This window comes from Oncorhynchus mykiss, chromosome 2 (genome assembly GCF_013265735.2).
Source record: "Oncorhynchus mykiss isolate Arlee chromosome 2, USDA_OmykA_1.1, whole genome shotgun sequence".
NCBI classification, from domain to species: Eukaryota; Metazoa; Chordata; class Actinopteri; order Salmoniformes; family Salmonidae; genus Oncorhynchus; species Oncorhynchus mykiss.
The window spans coordinates 14,550,015-14,570,920 of record NC_048566.1 but is presented as its reverse complement, the minus strand read 5'-3'; the positions used below and the strand labels follow the sequence as shown (position 1 = coordinate 14,570,920).

At 46.2% G+C, this 20,906-nt stretch overlaps 2 protein-coding genes across 2 annotated transcripts; one reads left to right on the top strand and one right to left on the bottom strand.

Annotated features, from left to right (window-relative positions):
* Positions 1-5,807: 5,807 nt before the first annotated feature.
* Positions 5,808-14,524, bottom strand: sec61b (SEC61 translocon subunit beta). The gene is made up of 4 exons (XM_036962200.1): positions 14,338-14,524; positions 11,625-11,722; positions 9,884-9,991; positions 5,808-6,354 (listed from the first exon to the last, which is right to left on the bottom strand). The coding sequence occupies exons 1-4, from the start codon at positions 14,338-14,340 to the stop codon at positions 6,267-6,269; spliced, it is 297 nt and encodes a 98-aa protein (XP_036818095.1). The 5' UTR covers positions 14,341-14,524; the 3' UTR covers positions 5,808-6,266.
* A 189-nt stretch (positions 14,525-14,713) lies between these two features.
* alg2 (ALG2 alpha-1,3/1,6-mannosyltransferase) lies at positions 14,714-20,236 on the top strand. The gene is made up of 5 exons (XM_021588600.2): positions 14,714-14,919; positions 15,316-15,487; positions 15,584-15,721; positions 18,129-18,296; positions 18,633-20,236. Exons 2-5 carry the CDS (start codon positions 15,317-15,319, stop codon positions 19,377-19,379), a joined length of 1,224 nt encoding a protein of 407 aa, XP_021444275.2. The 5' UTR covers positions 14,714-14,919; position 15,316; the 3' UTR covers positions 19,380-20,236.
* Positions 20,237-20,906: the final 670 nt, after the last annotated feature.

The window sequence follows — 20,906 nt, the reverse complement described above, 5'->3', positions numbered from 1 at the left end:
CCTATAGCTCCTCCCACCAGCTTCCTCTGGTAGGACTACATTCATAACACAGGTCCAATGTACCATCTGTCTTGCACACAACAAATAGTACTACGAGTGGTTTCAGCGATCCTAGGGGTAAGTGGTCTATGAGTGAGGCAGTGAGCTGTCTTTTTGTGTGAGTGCATGGTCTTGGCATGCCTGGAGAGTTGAGTGGTCTTTGTTCTAGGAGTGAGTGGTCCTCACGGTCTTTCTGTTCAGTTAGTATTAGTGTCTCGAGCAAAGAGCAACAGATCTCACAGCTTTGAGTTGGTAGACAGCATCCTATTCAGTGCGAATATATACCGTGTGTATGAAGCCACCACAGGAGGTTGGTGGAACTTAATTGGGGATGAGGAGCTCGTGGTAATGGCTAAAGCAGAATAGGTGGAATGGTATCAAATACAAAGAGGAGAGAAGGGGAGAGGAACCAAGGAGAAGAGAGGGGAGATGAGGAGGCGAAGAGAAGAGAGAGAAGATGAGAAGAAGCAAAGAGAAGAGAGAGGAGATGAGAGGAAGCAAAGAGAAGGGAGATGAGGAGGCAAAGAGAAGAGAGAGGAGATGAGATGAAGCAAAGAGAAGAGAGAGGAGATGAGAGTAAGCAAAGAGAAGAGAGAGGAGATGAGAGGAAGCAAGGAGAAGAGAGAGGAGATGAGAGGAAGCAAAGAGAAGAGAGAGGAGAGGATGACAGGAACCAAAGAGAAGAGAGAGGAGAGGATGACAGGAACCAAAGAGAAGAGAGGTGATGAGAGGAAGCAAAGAGAAGAGAGGAGAGGATGACATGAACCAAAGAGAAGAGAGAGGAGAGGATGATAGGAACCAAAGAGAAGAGAGAGGAGAGGATGATAGGAACCAAAGAGAAGAGAGAGTAGAGGATGACAGGCATCAAAGAGAAGAGAGAGGAGAGGATGATAGGAACCAAAGAGAAGAGAGGATGATAGGAACCAAAGAGAAGAGAGAGGAGAGGATGACAGGAACCAAAGAGAAGAGAGAGGAGAGGATGACAGGAACCAAAGAGAAGAGAGGATGACAGGAACCAAAGAGAAGAGAGGAGAGGATGACAGGAACCAAAGAGAAGAGAGAGGAGAGGATGACAGGAACCAAAGAGAAGAGAGGATGAGAAGAGGAGGCAAAGAGAAGAGAGAGGAGATGACAGGAACCAAAGATAAGAGAGGATGACAGGAACCAAAGAGAAGAGAGGGGAGATGAGGAGGCAAAGAGAAGAGAGAGGAGATGACAGGAACCAAAGAGAAGAGAGAGGAGATGAGAGGAAGCAAAGAGAAGAGAGAGGAGATGAGAGGAAGCAAAGAGAAGAGAGAGGAGATGAGAGGAAGCAAGGAGAAGAGAGAGGAGATGAGAGGAAGCAAAGAGGAGAGGAGAGGATGACAGGAACCAAAGAAGAGAGGAGAGGATGACAGGAACCAAAGAGAAGAGAGAGGAGAGGATGACAGGAACCACAGAGAAGAGAGAGGAGAGGATGACAGGAACCAAAGAGAAGAGAGAGGAGAGGATGACAGGAACCAAAGAGAAGAGAGGAGAGGATGACAGGAAGCAAAGAGAAGAGAGAGGAGAGGATGACAGGAACCAAAGAGAAGAGAGAGGAGAGCATGATAGGAACCAAAGAGAAGAGAGAGGAGAGGATGACAGGAACCAAAGAGAAGAGAGGTGATGAGAGGAAGCAAAGAGAAGAGAGGAGAGGATGACAGGAACCAAAGAGAAGAGAGGTGATGAGAGGAAGCAAAGAGAAGAGAGGAGAGGATGACAGGAACCAAAGAGAAGAGAGGAGAGGATGACAGGAACCAAAGAGAAGAGAGGTGATGAGAGGAAGCAAAGAAGAGAGGAGAGCATGACATGAACCAAAGAGGAGAGGAGAGGATGATAGGAACCAAAGAGAAGAGAGAGGAGAGCATGATAGGAACCAAAGAGAAGAGAGAGGAGAGGATGACAGGAACCAAAGAGAAGAGAGGATGAGAAGAGAGGAACCAAAGAGAAGAGAGAGGAGAGGATGACAGGAACCAAAGAGAAGAGAGGATGACAGGAACCAAAGAGAAGAGAGAGGAGAGGATGACAGGAACCAAAGAGAAGAGAGGATGACAGGAACCAAAGAGAAGAGAGGAGAGGATGACAGGACCAAAGAGAAGAGAGAGGAGAGGATGACAGGAACCAAAGAGAAGAGAGGAGAGGATGACAGGAACCAAAGAAAAGAGAGGATGACAGGAACCAAAGAGAAGAGAGGATGACAGGAACCAAAGAGAAGAGAGGATGACAGGAACCAAAGAGAAGAGAGGATGACAGGAACCAAAGAGAAGAGAGGATGAAAGGAACCAAAGAGAAGAGAGATGAGAGGATGACAGGAACCAAAGAGAAGAGAGAGGAGAGGATGACAGGAACCAAAGAGAAGAGAGGAGAGGATGACAGGAACCAAAGAGAAGAGAGAGGAGAGGATGACAGGAACCAAAGAGAAGAGAGGAGAGGATGACAGGAACCAAAGAGAAGAGAGGATGACAGGAACCAAAGAGAAGAGAGGAGAGGATGACAGGAACCAAAGAGAAGAGAGGAGAGGATGACAGGACCAAAGAGAAGAGAGAGGAGAGGATGACAGGAACCAAAGAGAAGAGAGGAGAGGATGACAGGAACCAAAGAGAAGAGAGGATGACAGGAACCAAAGAGAAGAGAGGATGACAGGAACCAAAGAGAAGAGAGGATGAAAGGAACCAAAGAGAAGAGAGATGAGAGGATGACAGGAACCAAAGAGAAGAGAGGAGAGGATGACAGGAACCAGAGAGAAGAGAGATGAGAGGATGACAGGAACCAAAGAGAAGAGAGAGGAGAGGATGATAGGAACCAACGAGAAGAGAGAGGAGAGGATGACAGGAACCAAAGAGAAGAGAGAGGAGAGGATGACAGGAACCAAAGAGAAGAGAGAGGAGAGGATGACAGGAACCAAAGAGAAGAGAGGATGACAGGAACCAAAGAAAAGAGAGGATGACAGGAACCAAAGAGAAGAGAGAGGAGAGGATGACAGGAACCAAAGAGAAGAGAGGGTGACAGGAACCAAAGAGAAGAGAGAGGAGAGGATGACAGGAACCAAAGAGAAGAGAGGAGAGGATGACAGGAACCAAAGAGAAGAGAGGATGACAGGAACCAAAGAGAAGAGAGGAGAGGATGACAGGAACCAAAGAGAAGAGAGAGGAGAGGATGACAGGAACCAAAGAGAAGAGAGAGGAGAGGATGACAGGAACCAAAGAGAAGAGAGGAGAGGATGACAGGAACCAAAGTGAAGAGAGAGGAGAGGATGACAGGAACCAAAGAGAAGAGAGAGGAGAGGATGACAGGAACCAAAGAGAAGAGAGGAGAGGATGACAGGAACCAGAGAGAAGAGAGAGGAGAGGATGACAGGAACCAAAGAGAAGAGAGAGGAGAGGATGATAGGAACCAAAGAGAAGAGAGAGGAGAGGATGACAGGAACCAAAGAGAAGAGAGAGGAGAGGATGACAGGAACCAAAGAGAAGAGAGAGGAGAGGATGACAGGAACCAAAGAGAAGAGAGGATGACAGGAACCAAAGAAAAGAGAGGATGACAGGAACCAAAGAGAAGAGAGAGGAGAGGATGACAGGAACCAAAGAGAAGAGAGAGGAGAGGATGACAGGAACCAAAGAGAAGAGAGGAGAGGATGACAGGAACCAAAGAGAAGAGAGGATGACAGGAACCAAAGAGAAGTGAGGAGAGGATGACAGGAACCAAAGAGAAGAGAGAGGAGAGGATGACAGGAACCAAAGAGAAGAGAGAGGAGAGGATGACAGGAACCAAAGAGAAGAGAGAGTAGAGGATGACAGGAACCAAAGAGAAGAGAGAGGAGAGGATGACAGGAACCAAAGAGAAGAGAGGATGACAGGAACCAAAGAGAAGAGAGGATGACAGGAACCAAAGAGAAGATGACAGGGACCAAAGAGAAGAGAGAGGAGAGGATGACAGGAACCAAAGAGAAGAGAGGGTGACAGGAACCAAAGAGAAGAGAGAGGAGAGGATGACAGGAACCAAAGAGAAGAGAGGAGAGGATGACAGGAACCAAAGAGAAGAGAGGATGACAGGAACCAAAGAGAAGAGAGGAGAGGATGACAGGAACCAAAGAGAAGAGAGAGGAGAGGATGACAGGAACCAAAGAGAAGAGAGAGGAGAGGATGACAGGAACCAAAGAGAAGAGAGAGGAGAGGATGATAGGAACCAAAGAGAAGAGAGAGGAGAGGATGACAGGAACCAAAGAGAAGAGAGGAGAGGATGACAGGAACCAAAGAGAAGAGAGAGGAGAGGATGACAGGAACCAAAGAGAGGAGAGGATGACAGGAACCAAAGAGAAGAGAGGATAACAGAAACCAAAGAGAGGAGAGGATGGGAGAAGATCAGTCACTTTATATTCTCTCCCCTGTGTAGTCCTCTGCAGATCATTTTGTAGAACAAGGCACTTCCAAAGCCAGGATAGTGGGTTTGATAACCGGGTCCATCCATATGTAAAATAAACTAATTAAATGCACATCTTTGGAGAACAACGTCTTCTAAATAGCATATTATGTTTATTCTCCTCTCCACAGGAGGCTGGTGAGGGGAGGACGGCTCATAATAATGACTGAAATTAAGTGAACAAAATGGTATCAAATACAAATGTGTGTCAATATCATTCCATGTATTAGTATGAGCCTGTCCTCCCAGAGAAATAGAGGTAGAGGAGGATGAAGGGTTCTTCACCACTGTAATAAAGTCAGTTGTAATGAAACGTACTGTACAGCGCTTTGAATTTATCACATCTGTTATGGTCAGCCATAGAAGTCATAGCTTATGGCTATTATATTGTTACTATAGTGACCTACAGTATATCCTCTTTTCCTGTGTGTGTGTGTGTGAGAGAGAGGTTCCTTTGCTCTCCCATTAGGATGATGCTATTCTAATGCGGTCGAGGAAACGTTTCCCAAACTAGGTCCTGGGGCCCCCCTGGGGGCATGTGTTGTTTATTTTTTGCCCTAGCACTACACAGCATATTCAAATAATCAAAGCTTGATGAGTTGGTTATTTGAGTCAGCTGTGTAGTGCCTGGGAAAAAAACTAAAACATTCACCCAGGGGGCCCCCAGGACCGAGTTTGGGAAGCCCTGGTGTAAGACAAGCCTTGTCAAACTCCTCAGGGACCCCCAGGCCTTTCCATACCTTGAACTGTTCCAGAGCTAGCACAGCGGAGTCAACTAATCATCAAGCCCTTGACTAACTGAATGAGGTGTGAGTTCAGCGCTACAACAAAATGATGAAATGTCTGGGGGTCCCTGAGGAGCGGTTTGAAAAAGGCTGGTGCTCTCCTGAACATACCCGATACAGCCTGTACCTGGCAGGAAACCTACACACCGGTCACATACCGTGCCATGGGTAACGCTTGAATTAGTAGCTCCTTTCAATAGAAATCTAATATTAAAACCTAACCGCTCCCTTGGTCCATACAGTATATGGACCTAACCGCTCCCTTGGTCCATACAGTATATACACAAAAGGTATACGATACCATGTAATTGTCCAGTACGGACATTGATTGATCCACACTAAATTAGCTACACTTTGCCAAAGGCAGTGTACAGTACATGAGCTCTGGGACATGGTCTAATACAGTGCTATGGGAAACCCACATAGACACTAAAGACCATGATTGGCAGCAGACAAGATGTCCTGAGAGGCACTCAAGGATCATGAATTTGCATGAAGCAGTTTTACAGAGTGTAAATGCTAATATGGACATCAACACACAACAAATTCTGTTTGAGTCCATTTATTGTACAATATCACAATAAAAATGTTGTCCAAATGATGTTAACAAAACATCTACAGGTTCCAATTCAGGCTGAAATATATAGATGCTTACTGACGTCCTGATGAGGGGACTAGGTGCCTGATCCTTACTGGAGAGGAATCACCCATTGTCATCAACAGAACCTACAACAGCCAGTAGGAGATGAGTCTCATGTCAGGATTCAGTCCTAGATGATCTGTGTTCAAGGGCAACACACTGGTGGTCTGCAGTTCAGTTTGAGTTGGACACTAGACTGCTGCTCTAAGAGAACACCAGACAGATTGGGTCTGTACCGCCCGCCAGGACAGGCGAGCAGTGTTGTTTGGGGATTCAGGTTGGTTGGTTGTTTGGTCCAGGTCTGATGTGTTAAGAAGCTGCGCCGCAGGGTCAGGGATTGAGGGTGAAGGGTCATGGGGCGGGGTTTAGGAGCGGGTGTACTTCCCCCAGATGTGCAGCATGAAGACCGACGCGATGAACAGCAAACTCATCACCAGCACTGGTACTGGACCTCTGAGGAGAGACCACACACACAGGTTACCACCCGGACCTCTGAGGAGTGACCACACACACACACACAGGTTACCACCCAGACCTCTGAGGAGAGACCAAACACACAGGTTACCACTCATACGTTACCACCCATACACACACAGGTTACCACCCATACACACACAGGTTACCACCCATACACAGAGGAGAGACATAGGTTACTATGCATACACACAGAAAACAGTGGCACAATCCCAAACTGGCCCAATCCCCTACAGCAGTGGTATTCAACTCACCCAACGAGGTACAGAGTCTGCTGCTTCTGTTCTACCTGATCATTAATTACACACACCTGGTGTGCCAGGTCTAAATCAGTCCCTGACTAGAGGGGAACAATGACACAAAGCAGTGGAACTGGCTTCCAGGTCCAGAGTTGAGTTTGAGGGCCATCCAGTATGCACTTGTGGAGCTATACACTACATGACCAAAAGTATGTGGACACCTTTTCATCAAACATCTCATTCTAGTATCATGAAAATTAAGAGTTGGTCGCTTCCTTCGATGCTAGAACAGCCTCCACTCTTCTGGGAAGGCTTTCCACCAGAACATTACTGCGGGAACTTTCTTCCATTCAGGTCAGGCAATGATGTTGGTTGATTAGGCCTGGCTCGCAATAGGCGTTCCAATTCATCCCAATGAAGTTCGATGGGGTTGAGGTCAGGGCTCTGTGCAAGCCAGTCAAGTTCTTCCACACTGATCCTGACAAATAATTGTTGTATCTACCTCGCTTTGTGCATGGGGTTATGGTCATGCTGAAACAGGAAAGTGCCTTCCTCAAACTGTTGCCACAAAGTTGGAAGCACAGAATCGTCATTGTAGCATTAAGAATTCCCTTCTCTGGAACTAAGACACATAGCCCAAACCATGAAAAATAGCCTGAGACCATTATTCCTCCTCCACCACCAAACTTTACCGTTGGAACCATTCATTCGGGCAGGTAGCATTCTCCTGGCATCCGCCAAACCCAGATTTCGTCTGTTGGACTGCCAGATGGTGAAGCGTGATTCATCACCATGGCATAGCGCATGGTGATCTTAGGCTTGTGTGGGGCTACTCGGCCATGGAAACCCATTTCATGATGCTCTCGAAAAACAGTTATTGTGCTGACGTTGCTTCCAAAGGAAGTTTAGAACTCGGTAGTGAGTGTTGCAAGCGGTTCAGCACTCGGCTGTCCCGTTCTGTGAGCTTATGTGGCCTACCACTTCGCGGCTGAGCCATTGTTGCTCCTAGACATTTCCACTTCATAGTAACAGCACTTAGTTGACCGGGGCAGCTCTAGCAGGGCAGAAATTTGACAAACTGACTTGTGCTCTTCAGTAAGGCCGTTCTACTGCCAATGTTTGTCTATGATAGCATGGCTGTGTGCTGGACAAATCCCCTAATTTGAAGGGGTGTCCACATACTTTTGTATATATAGTGAGAGCAGGAGAGAGAAGTAGCCTGGGGCTTAGTGTTGTACAGGGTTTCCATTAGGAAAACATGGCTCCGTAACATTTGACCGAGAGCATGTGAAATTTACTGGACCCATATGCATTGGGTGAGTAACTGGATTAGGGTGTCCACCCACAGTGCTCAGAATGACAACGTCGGCAACAACGTGCGGTCCTTCTTACCAAATTGTTATGTGCACATTGAAGATGTTAGAATAACTGTCCACATTGACTTTCCTCAGACAACAAGATGAGTAACGAACAGCAACATCACTAGCGTGTCAATCTATTAGTTTACCCATTCTATTGATCAGCGTGTCGAGAAACACAGACTCTTCCAGACAGTATACTGTAAGCCTACACGCGTGAAAAGGACAATGAATATACTGTACACACAAGCGCCAATTTTATTCCACTAAATTATGCAAATGAACCTATAGACTGATAAGCATGACGAGTCAAATGTATTTCTATCGACTGGTTTTACATCAATAAATAGGCTAAAAAGCATTATTTCGTAATGGGATTTTTTCTTCTCCTGGACAATTGGCCGGTGCCAATTTTATTTGACTTAAAGTAGCCAAAATTCAGATAGGTGGTTCATATGGAGCTCTTTTGAGCTCCAACCAGCCTTATAAACTGGGTGGTTCGAGCCCTGAACGCTGATTGGCTGACAGCCGTGGTGTATCAGAACGGGGCGGCAGGGTAGCCAAGTGGTTAGGGCGTTGGACTAGTAACCGGAAGGTTGCAAGTTCAAATCCCCGAGCTGACAAGGTACAAATCTGTTGTTCTGCCCCTGAACAGGCAGTTAACCCACTGTTCCTAGGCCGTCATTGAAAATAAAAATATGTTCTTAACTGACTTGCCTAGTTAAATAAAGGTAAAAAAACACCACAGGTTTGACAAAACTTTTATTTTTACTGCTTTAATGACAATGGTAACCAGTTTATAATAGCAATAAGGCACCCCGGGGTTTGTGGTATATGGGCAATATTTCATGGCTAAGGGCGGTGTCCAGGCACTCAGCGTTGTGGATAAGAACAGCCCTTAGCCGCGGTATATTGGCCATGATCCACACCCCCTCGTGGCTTATTGCTTAATTACCACCATTGAACTGGGACCAGTGTTTCTCCTAGTATTACTGAGGTGGGGCAGGCCTCCCATAACTGTCTAGCACTGATACCCTCTGCTCCCAACTGGTCAAATTGCTTTCATTGAAAATCTCCATTCTGGCAGATGTGGGTGCCTCTACACCCCATCTAGATCAATTCTAGGGGAAACATTGCCTGGGAGGCAGAGATGTGGTCCTATTGTGTTTCTGCATTCATTGATGAGGATTTGATGAGAAGAGGTGCGCCATCCCTGAAGTGGAAGGGTGGGGGGAGAGAGTGTTACCATACCAACCCCACACCCCTCCTCTCTGAAGGCTGTAATTGACTTGACCTTTCTGAGTAGATCTTAATGAAGCTTTGAGACCAGCGTTCCACACACACACACACACACACACGATACATACCACCGTACAACCGTCTGTCCTGGACTACAGGAGCAACACCCTCAGTAACTACAGCAGAACAACTGGAACTGTGTGGAGTAGAGGAGATCTCTAACCGTTGTCAGTAGTGGTCTCAGTCTAGAACTGTGACCAGGAGGCATAGAACAGCGGTCCGAGCGTCAGAAAGCAGCCAGACTTAGAAAGCTGGAGTGTTCAGTGTTAAGGAACAGTATGGAGCTGAACTAACGGTGTCTGTAAGGGGACCGGGGGCAGGGGAGGGGGCTCCAGGAACATACACACCCTGGGGTCTGATCAGCATTTAGCTTCAGTCCCCCAAGTCTCATTTACTGCCATTAAACATTCATGCTCTTCCTCATAAACACTGTACATACCTACTCTGTGTGTGAGATATAGATATATATATATATATATATATGTGTGTGTGTGTGCATTTGAAGGAATCCTAGAGCTTGTGTGTGTGAGATACATATGTGTGTGTGTGCATTTGAAGGAATCCTAGAGACTTTGTGTGAGTGTGTATGTTTGTATGTGTATATAAACTCACACTTTGAGTCCTGGTGAGTCCTCAGTGTAGAAGCGCCACATGCCCCCTGTGCCGCCCGCTGACGCTGTGGTCCTGCCTGCACTGCGTGTGCCACTGCTCGTTGCTTTCCTGTGACGTCACACATATGAGACACAACATGGGAGCTATAACATCATATACAAGAGACAAGCTATTTCCATGAGAGCATGTCAGTCACACCTTTACAGAGTTGCCTGCACACTGAAACAATTAACCTTCATTTGCTCCAGTTTTGATCATTAGTTTTTTTTGCCTGAGTCTCAGATGGTTAGATGTAAAAACAGAGGCTGTAGGAAATACTGCCTCTGCAGAGACTGTGCAGTTCTAAGCCATATCTGAACCCATAACATTATTGTGTGAAATGACAAATCACAGACACTGTCCAGTGTTCCCCGCAGGATTTTTCCCCCAGCATTGCTACCAGCATTGCTACTAGCAGTAACGCAATGACATGCTAGCTGTTCCCATAGACTTCCAGTCATTGAGCCAATTACCATCCATTTAAAAGTGCGTCTCAGCAGAGATATCATGGGTCGCGCTAACGGAGGAGGGGGGGGTTTAACACAGAAAAAAAAAGAAAAAAGGGTTCGCTCCAAATCAGCAATGTAAAAGGTCATTTGTGCTTCAGTTGCACTCCACTGATGTGTAATGTGTAGGATACTTTTCTCTGGTGTTTTTCTCTCCGGCAGCCAGTTAAAATGCAAGATTAAATTCAAAACAAAGCATTAGAAAGAATCCAGCCAGCTACATTTCCTATAAACATCAGAAATATGGCCATGCATAGTTTTTGCAAGAAATACCTTGCTTTTTCATTGTAAGCCAATTTACACGTGGCTGCTAGCCAGATAGCGTTGCACTTCTGTTGACATTTGATGAAAACGATTTTCCTGCCGAATGTGTTGAACCAATACATTTTGTGTGAAGTAAAACTAGTTGCACGCCCCTAATCCAAAGAACACCGGTTTCGTATTGAAAGTCGAGTTAAGTGGTTTATAGAAACGCTGATTCTTTGTTCATCCGCTTTTTGAAAATGCAGATTTCTAAAAACTAATGTGACCCCTGGATATACACATAAAAAAAAGCAGTGGGCCACCGCTGCTAAATTAATGTAGGGGAAACACTGCCGTTTGAGGTAGAAGTACTATAGTACCCAACTCTCTCTACTACAGCAGTTTGTGTTCAGACTTGCGCCTGTAGTTAATGTCCCGATGTAGTGATTCATAACTGCTGTACACATCCGCTGAGATTAAAGGGGGCTAAATGAGGTAATGAGTGAATGAGGGATAAGGTAGTAATGGGTAATGATGATGATGACAGCGAGGCTCTGATTACATACTGATTAAGCCTAAAGCACCAACATCTATCTCATGATATCTAAACACCATCACTCTACCTACAGTATTGTGTCAGAGAGACAGGGGAGGGTCCCAAATAATTTTACATCCTCTAGTCTACCTAAAATGTAGTTGATTTTTAGTAATGTACTCTTGTGTTATAGGTTGGAGCTAGGTGGTACTGTTGATGCTTGAGGGTGGTTAAGGGTACCAGTATGTAATGCCTTGAGTCTGACTGGAGTCTTGGTGTTTGTTTGTTGTACATCCTTCTGCGTTGGGTGAGGTTGTGTGTGGCTCTTGCTGCCATGCACCATGATGACGTATTGGCATTTTGTTTTTGAAGCGCTTTGAGATTATGAAAGCGCTATAGAAATGTCATAAATTATTACCTCTGTCGGACTGTGGATCCTGCTGCGCGGGGGGCCACTGTCTTGCTGGGGGATCGGCTCCCTGCACCGACATTAGTTGCACTTGATGCTGGTCCAGGCTGAGGAAGAGACAGTTACTTTAAAAACACACAAAATACTAAGACTACAGAATAAAACAGAAATGGAACCATTGGATATGACCCACTTTGGATGTGGGGTTCTCTGAAATGATAATCACAAATAACTTCCTTATATATATATATATATATATATATATATATATAAAAAATAAAGCAGCTCACTAGCTACTACTAGAGGCCCTCTTTACCAGCGATGAGTAAGTACCCTAAAGCGCAATGAACAGCGTGAACCCAAATCCAGATAGCAGATGTCCTGAAAGAGCTGCAAAACCTGGACCCGTACAAATCAGCTGGGCTGGACAATCTGGACCCTCTATTCCTGAAACTATCCGCCGCCATTGTCGCAACCCCTATTACCAGCCTGTTCAACCTCTCTTTCATATCGTCTGAGATCCCCAAGGATTGGAAAGCTGCCGCAGTCATCCCCCTCTTCAAAGGGGGCGACACCCTGGACCCAAACTGTTACAGACCTATATCCATCCTGCCCTGCCTATCTAAGGTCTTCGAAAGCCAAGTCAACAAACAGGTCACTGACCATCTTGAATCCCACCGTACCTTCTCCGCTGTGCAATCTGGTTTCCGAGCCGGTCACGGGTGTACCTCAGCCACGCTCAAGGTACTAAACGATATCATAACCGCCATCGATAAAAGACAGTACTGTGCAGCCGTCTTCATAGACCTTGCCAAGGCTTTCGACTCTGTCAATCACCGTATTCTTATCGGCAGACTCAGTAGCCTCGGTTTTTCGGATGACTGCCTTGCCTGGTTCACCAATTACTTTGCAGACAGAGTTCAGTGTGTCAAATCGGAGGGCATGCTGTCCGGTCCTCTGGCAGTCTCTATGGGGGTGCCACAGGGTTCAATTCTCGGGCCGACTCTTTTCTCTGTATATATCAATGATGTTTCTCATGCTGCGGGCGATTCCCTGATCCACCTCTACGCAGACGACACCATTCTATATACTTCCGGCCCGTCCTTGGACACTGTGCTATCTAACCTCCAAACGAGCTTCAATGCCATACAGCACTCCTTCCGTGGCCTCCAACTGCTCTTAAACGCTAGTAAAACCAAATGCATGCTTTTCAACCGTTCGCTGCCTGCACCCGCACGCCTGACCAGCATCACCACCCTGGATGGTTCCGACCTTGAATATGTGGACATCTATAAGTACCTAGGTGTCTGGCTAGACTCTAAACTCTCCTTCCAGACCCATATCAAACATCTCCAATCGAAAATCAAATCAAGAGTCGGCTTTCTATTCCGCAACAAAGCCTCCTTCACTCACGCCGCCAAACTTACCCTAGTAAAACTGACTATCCTACCGATCCTCGACTTCGGCGACGTCATCTACAAAATTGCTTCCAACACTCTACTCAGCAAACTGGATGCAGTTTATCACAGTGCCATCCGTTTTGTCACCAAAGCACCTTATACCACCCACCACTGCGACTTGTATGCTCTAGTCGGCTGGCCCTCGCTACATATTCGTCGCCAGACCCACTGGCTCCAGGTCATCTACAAGTCCATGCTAGGTAAAGCTCCGCCTTATCTCAGTTCACTGGTTACAATGGCAACACCCATCCGTAGCACGCGCTCCAGCAGGTGTATCTCACTGATCATCCCTAAAGCCAACACCTCATTTGGCCGCCTTTCGTTCCAGTTCTCTGCTGCCTGTGACTGGAACGAATTGCAAAAATCGCTGAAGTTGGAGACTTTTATCTCCCTCACCAACTTCAAACATCTGCTATCCGAGCAGCTAACCGATCGCTGCAGCTGTACATAGTCTATTGGTAAATAGCCCACCCATTTTCACCTACCTCATCCCCATACTGTTTTTATTTATTTATTTTTATTTTTCTGCTCTTTTGCACACCAATATCTCTACCTGTACATAACCATCTGATCATTTATCACTCCAGTGTTAATCTGCATAATTGTAATTATTTGCCTACCTTCTCATGCCTTTTGCACACAATGTATATATATATAGACTCCCCTTTTTTCTACTGTGTTATTGACTTGTTAATTGTTTACTCCATGTGTAACTCTGTGTTGTCTGTTCACACTGCTATGCCTTATCTTGGCCAGGTCGCAGTTGCAAATGAGAACTTGTTCTCAACTAGCCTACCTGGTTAAATAAAGGTGAAATAAAAAAAATAAAAAAATAAAAATAAAAAAGTCAAATGTAATTTCTAAATGATCATGTCCTTGCAATGATTGTTTGTGATAGTCTGGCTGTCTTACATATAACAGAATAAAGATTCGCTGATTCGAAAAATAGCCACGTCTACAAATAGATCATGGATCATCATACTAACTAACTTTAGCTACCTTAGATGGCTTCTAAACCTGACAGTCACCTCGGCGGTAAAGAATGATTATAATATAAAACAGCAATGTTAAATAAGACTAATCTATAACATCATGTCTGCAATTGTACTTGGTTAGCTTGCTAACAGAGGCTAATTGAATGTCTCTGTTATGCCTAGCTAAATTGAATGAGAGCTAACGTAAGGTAGCTTAGTCAGTTGGCTAAAGCCAAGTTAGAGGTGTACAACGATATAAATTATTTGGAAAAATTATAGAATTCTTACCATTTTAAGTTGTACTTTGGATTTCAACTAAAGAAGAAAACTTCAACTGTTCTTCGAACTGAAGTCCACGTCAAAAGGGCAGCAGTGCTGTACACAAATCGCTGCAAATTCAGAAGGAATCCAAGAAAGATGACGCTTGTCTAAAAAGGACACGATTACAGAACGAAGGACCATTTTAGGTGCCCTATGTCAAGCCTGAACCAAGGAGCTCATAATTGACATCTAACGGATTCAATTTATTACAAATTCTAGATTAATATATAATCTCATGGTAAAAAAGTATTTATTAAAAAAAGTGTACTTTAATTTCTATTTGTTTAATCTAATTTTGGAGTTTGAACGAAAGGCAAATGAAAAGTGTGCGTGCCGAGAGAGGTGACGTGTCTCATAGGAAGCGACGTGCTCCAGAGGGTGGCATCTGACGCTATTTTGGTTCAACACAGGGGGATTTTGCCGTTGTAAATTAATTGAACATTTGAGCCATCATGTCGATTAGTAGGCTCAGTGGCATGTTAGTGTTCGTAAGTTGACCACTGTTTCCTGGACACAAGTTGGACAGACTGCATTATCAAGGAGTGAAAGGTAAAGTTTATGACAGACAACGTCCACACTGAATTAGTAACGAATGCATACTAGCTGGTCTCTGATACTAGCTACTCTCAGGTTGATATAAGCTCTATGTTCACTGTGTTTAGTGTAGCTGTCGGCTATAGATATCTATTGCCTTTTTCAACAACATCACGGTTAGCTGATGTTATGGAGCTTAGCCAATTCAACGGGAGAACGTTCTATGGGTTGTGGCATTGTAGACTAAACAATCCACCTCTCTGCCATGTCAATAATGTCCTCCATTCTGTAACGTTGTATTGAATGTATTAATACTGTCTGACCCTTCTGAACAAGCCCCATGTTGATGACGCACCTGTCAACCTGTCAGTGTCATCAGGCTTCTTTAAACATCATGTCTGTCTCCTCCAGGATGGTGCGGGTGGTGTTTCTCCACCCAGACCTGGGTATAGGTGGTGCAGAGAGGCTGGTGGTGGATGCAGCTGTAGCTCTACGCTCTCGCGGCTGCAGTGTTCAGATCTGGACGGCCCACCATGATCCCACACACTGCTTCTCAGAGACACTGGACCCAGACCTGAACGTGGTGGGTGTCTATAACAGTGTAATCTAATAACAGTGTTATAACACACACAAACACACTCGCACTGTTTTCCTATCTGACCCTGTTTGTCATCTCCAGGTGTGTGTGGGTGACTGGTTGCCCACCAGTGTGTTTGGGTACCTGCATGCCCTGTGTGCCTACCTCAGGATGATCTACGTAGCTCTCTACGTGGTCTTCCTCAGTGGAGTAGAGTATGACGTGGTCTTCTGTGATCAGGTTTGTGACACACCGTCAACATTTTTTTTTTCTCTTCACTTCAGCATAAATCAAATCAAATGTATTTATATAGCCCTTCTTACATCAGCTGATATCTCAAAGTGCTGTACAGAAACGCAGCCTAAAACCCCAAACAGCAAGCAATGCTGGTGTAGAAGCACAGTGGCTAGGAAAAACTCCCTAGAAAGGCCAAAACCTAGGAAGAAACCTAGAGAGGAACCAGGCTATGTGGGGTGGCCAGTCCTCTTCTGGCTGTGCCGGGTGGAGATTATAACAGAACATGGCCAAGATGTTCGAATGTTCATAAATTACCAGCATGGTCAAATAATAATAATCACAGTAGTTGTCGAGGGTGCAGCAAGTCAGCACCTCCGGAGTAAATGTCAGTTGGCTTTTCATAGCCGATCATTAAGAGAATCTCTACCGCTCCTGCTGTCTAGAGAGTTGAAAACAGCAGGTCTGGGACAGGTAGCACGTCCGGTGAACAGGTCAGGGTTCCATAGCCACAGGCAGAAGAGTTCATACTGGAGCAACAGCACGGCCAGGTGGACTGGGGACAGCAAGGAGTCATCATGCCAGGTAGTCCTGAGGCATGGTCCTAGGGCTTAGGTCCTCAGAGAGAGAGAAAGAAAGAGAGAATTAGATAGAGCATACTTAAATTCACACAGGACACCGTATAAGACAGGAGAAGTACTCCAGATATAACAAACTGACCCTAGCCCCCCGACACATAAAATACTGCAGCATAAATACTGGAGGCTGAGACAGGAGGGGTCAGGAGACACTGTGGCCCCATCCGATGATACCCCCGGACAGGGCCAAACAGGAAGGATATAACCCCACCCAATTTGCCAAAGCACAGCCCCCACACCACTAGAGGATATCTTCAACCACCAACTTACCATCCTGAAACAAGGCCGATTATAGCCCACACAGATCTCCGCCACGGCACAACCCAAGGGGGGCGCCAACCCAGACAGGAAGATCACGTCAGTGACGCACCCCTCCTAGGGACGGCATGAAAGAGCACCAGTAAGCCAGTGACTCAGCCTCTGTAAAAGGGTTAGAAGCAGAGAATCCCAGTGGAGAGAGGGGAACCGACCAGGCAGAGACAGCAAGGGGGGTTCGTTGCTCCAGAGCCTTTCCATTCACCTTCACACTCCTGGGCAAGACTACACTCAATCATATGATCCACTGAAGAGATGAGTCTTCAGTAAAGACTTAAAGGTTGAGACCGAGTCTGCGTCTCTCACATGGGTAGGCAGACCATTCCATAAAAATGGAGCTCTATAGGAGAAAGCCCTGCCTCCAGCTGTTTGCTTAGAAATTCTAGGGACAATTAGGAGGCCTGCGTCTTGTGACCGTAGCGTACGTGTAGGTATGTACGGCAGGACCAAATCAGAGAGATAGGTAGGAGCAAGCCCATGTAATGCTTTGTAGGTTAGCAGTAAAACCTTGAAATCAGCCCTTGCCTTAACAGGAAGCCAGTGTAGGGAGGCTAGCACTGGAGTAATATGATCCAATCTTTTGGTTCTAGTCAGGATTCTAGCAGCCGTATTTAGCACTAACTGAAGTTTATTTAGTGCTTTATCCGGGTAGCCAGAAAGTAGAGCATTGCAGTAGTATAACCTAGAAGTAACAAAAGCATGGATTAATTTTTCTGCATCATTTTTGACAGATAGTTTCTGATTTTTGCAATGTTACGTAGATGGAAAAAAGCTGTCCTTTAAATGGTCTTGATATGTTCTTCAAAAGAGAGATCAGGGTCCAGAGTAACGCTGAGGTCCTTCACAGTTTTATTTGAGATGACTGTACAACCATCAAGATTAATTGTCAGATTCAACAGAAGATCTCTTTGTTTCTTGGGACCTAGAACAAGCATCTCTGTTTTGTCAGAGTTTAAAAGTAGAACGTTTGCAGCCATCCACTTCCTTATGTCTGAAACACAGGCTTCTAGCGAGGGCAATTTTGGGGCTTCACCATATTTCATTGAAATGTACAGCTGTGTGTCATCCGCATAGCAGTGAAAGTTAACATTATGTTTTTGAATGACATCCCCAAGAGGTAAAATATATAAAGTGAAAACAATAGTGGTTCTAAAACGGAACCTTGAGGAACACCGAAATGTACAGTTTATTTGTCAGAGGACAAACCATTCACAGAGACAAACTGATATCTTTCCGACAGATAAGATCTAAACCAGGCCAGAACTTGTCCGTGTAGACCAATTTCGGTTTCCAATCTCTCCAAAAGAAAGAATGTGGTGATCGATGGAATCAAAAGCAGCACTAAGGTCTAGGTTACCTTTTCATTTTGACTCTCACCTTCACACTCGTCTTTTTTTGCTTTCACTTTTTCTGTAGTTGTGATTGTAGTAGATACAACCCTACTCTCTCTCCTATTACAGGTGTCGGTGTGTATCCCAGTCCTGAGGTTGTCTCGTCAGAGGAAAAAGGTTCTGTTCTACTGTCATTTCCCAGACCAGCTCCTGACCCAGAGAGGCTCAGCTCTGAAAAAGCTCTACCGCGCCCCCATAGACAGACTGGAGGAACTCACCACTGGCATGGCTGATATGGTGAGAGTATAGAACCAGAGAAATAAGGATTAGAGTATAGAACCAGAGAAAGGATTAGAGTATAGAACCAGAGAAAGAAGGATTAGAGTATAGAACCAGAGAAAGAAGGATTAGAGTATAGAACCAGAGAAAGAAGGATTAGAGTATAGAACCAGAGAAAGAAGGATTAGAGTATAGAACCAGAGAAAGAAGGATTAGATTTTAAGAGTAGAAAATACCAACAGTTTAATTCATTTAATTTCAATGGAAACTAGTATTGATTTTCCCAATTGAGCTCTCTCCTCTGACCTTGTTGATGAGATATCACTGACTGATCCTTCTTGTTTCTTGTCCCAGGTGCTGGTGAACAGTTGTTTCACCGCAGTGGTCTTTAGGGAGACCTTCCGTTCCCTGGATGGGGTCCAGACTGACGTCCTCTATCCCTCCCTCAACACACACAGCTTTGACAGCCCCCCTGAGGAGCAGCTAGAGCAGGGTCTGGGGGGCTTGATCCCTGAAGGTGTGTCCTGCCTCTTCCTGTCTCTGAACCGCTATGAGAGGAAGAAGAGCCTGGGTCTGGCCCTGGAGGGCCTCTCTTCCCTGAAGACCCGCCTCGCCACAGGGGACCAGGCAGGAATCCACCTGGTGGTGGCAGGGGGGTACGACGGCCGTGTTGCGGAGAATGTCCAGCACTACGCTGAGCTGAAGGAGCTAGCAGCACGGCTGGGATTGGAGGACTCTGTCACCTTCCTGCGCTCTCCCTCAGACAGCCAGAAGGTGGCGCTGTTGCGGGGCAGTGCATGCGTTCTCTACACGCCCAGCAGAGAGCACTTTGGGATAGTGCCAGTGGAGGCCATGTACTGCTGCTGTCCCGTCATTGCTGTGAGGTCTGGAGGGCCTCTGGAGAGTGTAGGTGACGGGGAGACGGGCTTCCTGTGTGAGCCCACGGCCGAGGCCTTCTCCCTGGCCATGGAGAAGCTGTTCAGAGACCCCCAGCTCCGCAGGGACATGGGCCAGGCCGGCAGGAGGCGGGTTCAGGAGAAGTTCTCCCTGGAGGCCTTCTCAAACCAGCTGCACGGGTACATCCTCAGACTGACCCAGTGACACCTCTGCTGGAGCAGTAACTGGGCTGGGGTGCGTTAGCGGAGCAGCTTTCGGTAGAAGTCGCCCTTAGACACATCTAGATCATCTTACCTTCTCTCAATCCCTGCCTAAATCCTAACTAAAGAATGGAGAACTGACCTGAGATCATTTTCATCCTACTGCAACTATAGCCAGGTAGAGGTGGATGGGCTAGATGTGTAGGGATAAAATACGGTTACTGAGGACTGGAGGACAGACTGGGGAGGGGGTAATGTAGAGGTACGCTGACTGAGGAGGACTCTAGACAATTAGTCATTGCTCCTCCAGGAGGGGTTGCTGAGGGAATGGAGGGATGGAATCTCAGCTCCAATTAACAAAAGAGTAAGGACTTTACCCATACTGCCCCGGGGCCTCTCGTAACAATACCAGCACCGGCCCTTGGTTCCAGAAGTGTGTGTGTGAGGGGGTGACCAAGGGCTTAATGAACAAGAGCTACAAAACCACTCTGATGGATCTGTAGTGTGATAGACGTGCTGCTGTGTGTTTGCGCATGCCACCGAGCGCCATTAGCCAGTTGGCAGCCACAGATCGATAAGCAGGATGTTTGCCACTTCCTCTGCCCTTTCAGACCTTGGTTACTTTTCACAATGAGGGAATGTTTGGCCTGTACATTGCTGTTGCTGTCGGTCTCTGGGTTATTAGGAGATGATGCTGTGTGTTGGTCATTATGTGTGTGTGTGTGTGTGTGTGTGTGTGTGTAGCATAGAAGGTCATGTTGTCTGCTGGTCAGTCTGTGTTACTAACCTCTAGAAGAGCTCTTATTGACATGCCTCAAGTCTTAATAAAACAGTCAGAGGACACATATCTGGTTTACCAACTCTGCTTGTTTTGTTGTCAAGTTCTTTCTTTTTCTCTTTTGTACCAGACTGTTGTGTATCAGGCAGGTGTCCAACACACGAACACACACTACAAATCCAACTGTCATCTACCCACTGCAAATGCAATGCCACCGAGAGAGAAGAGGAGCGGAAAAGTAGAGGGCCGTGTTTGTGAATGTGTGTGTGTTCAGTCAATGTTTCAGTGAGCAGAGGAATTAGCAGGAGATGAGGAGGGCTGTTACCACGGTGATTTAGAGACCCTGCTAGGAGGGGAAGATAAAGCAGCCCTCTGGAACCACCAGTGAGAGAACACACACACACTGGAGCCACGGGGAGAGGAGTGTGGGAGAGGGTGGGCTGAGGTGGTGGGAGACTGAGTGTGGTGAACGGACCCCCCCCAATCACCACCTGGGCTCTCAGCAGCTCATAAACACAGTGATTTAAACCAGGAGACTATCAGGCTTCTGGACACACAGACAGACAGATGGGGAGACAGAAGAACAGTCTGTCTGTTTCTCTGTCTGTATGACTGTCTGTCTGTCCCTCAAAGCCGTCAAGTCAGTCAGTCCCCCTCATCCCTTCCCACCTCCTCCTCTGAGCCCTGTGGTGGGGTAGTGTAATTCTGTTATTGAGACACCATGTGTCCTGAGCTGCAGTGATAACCACCGAC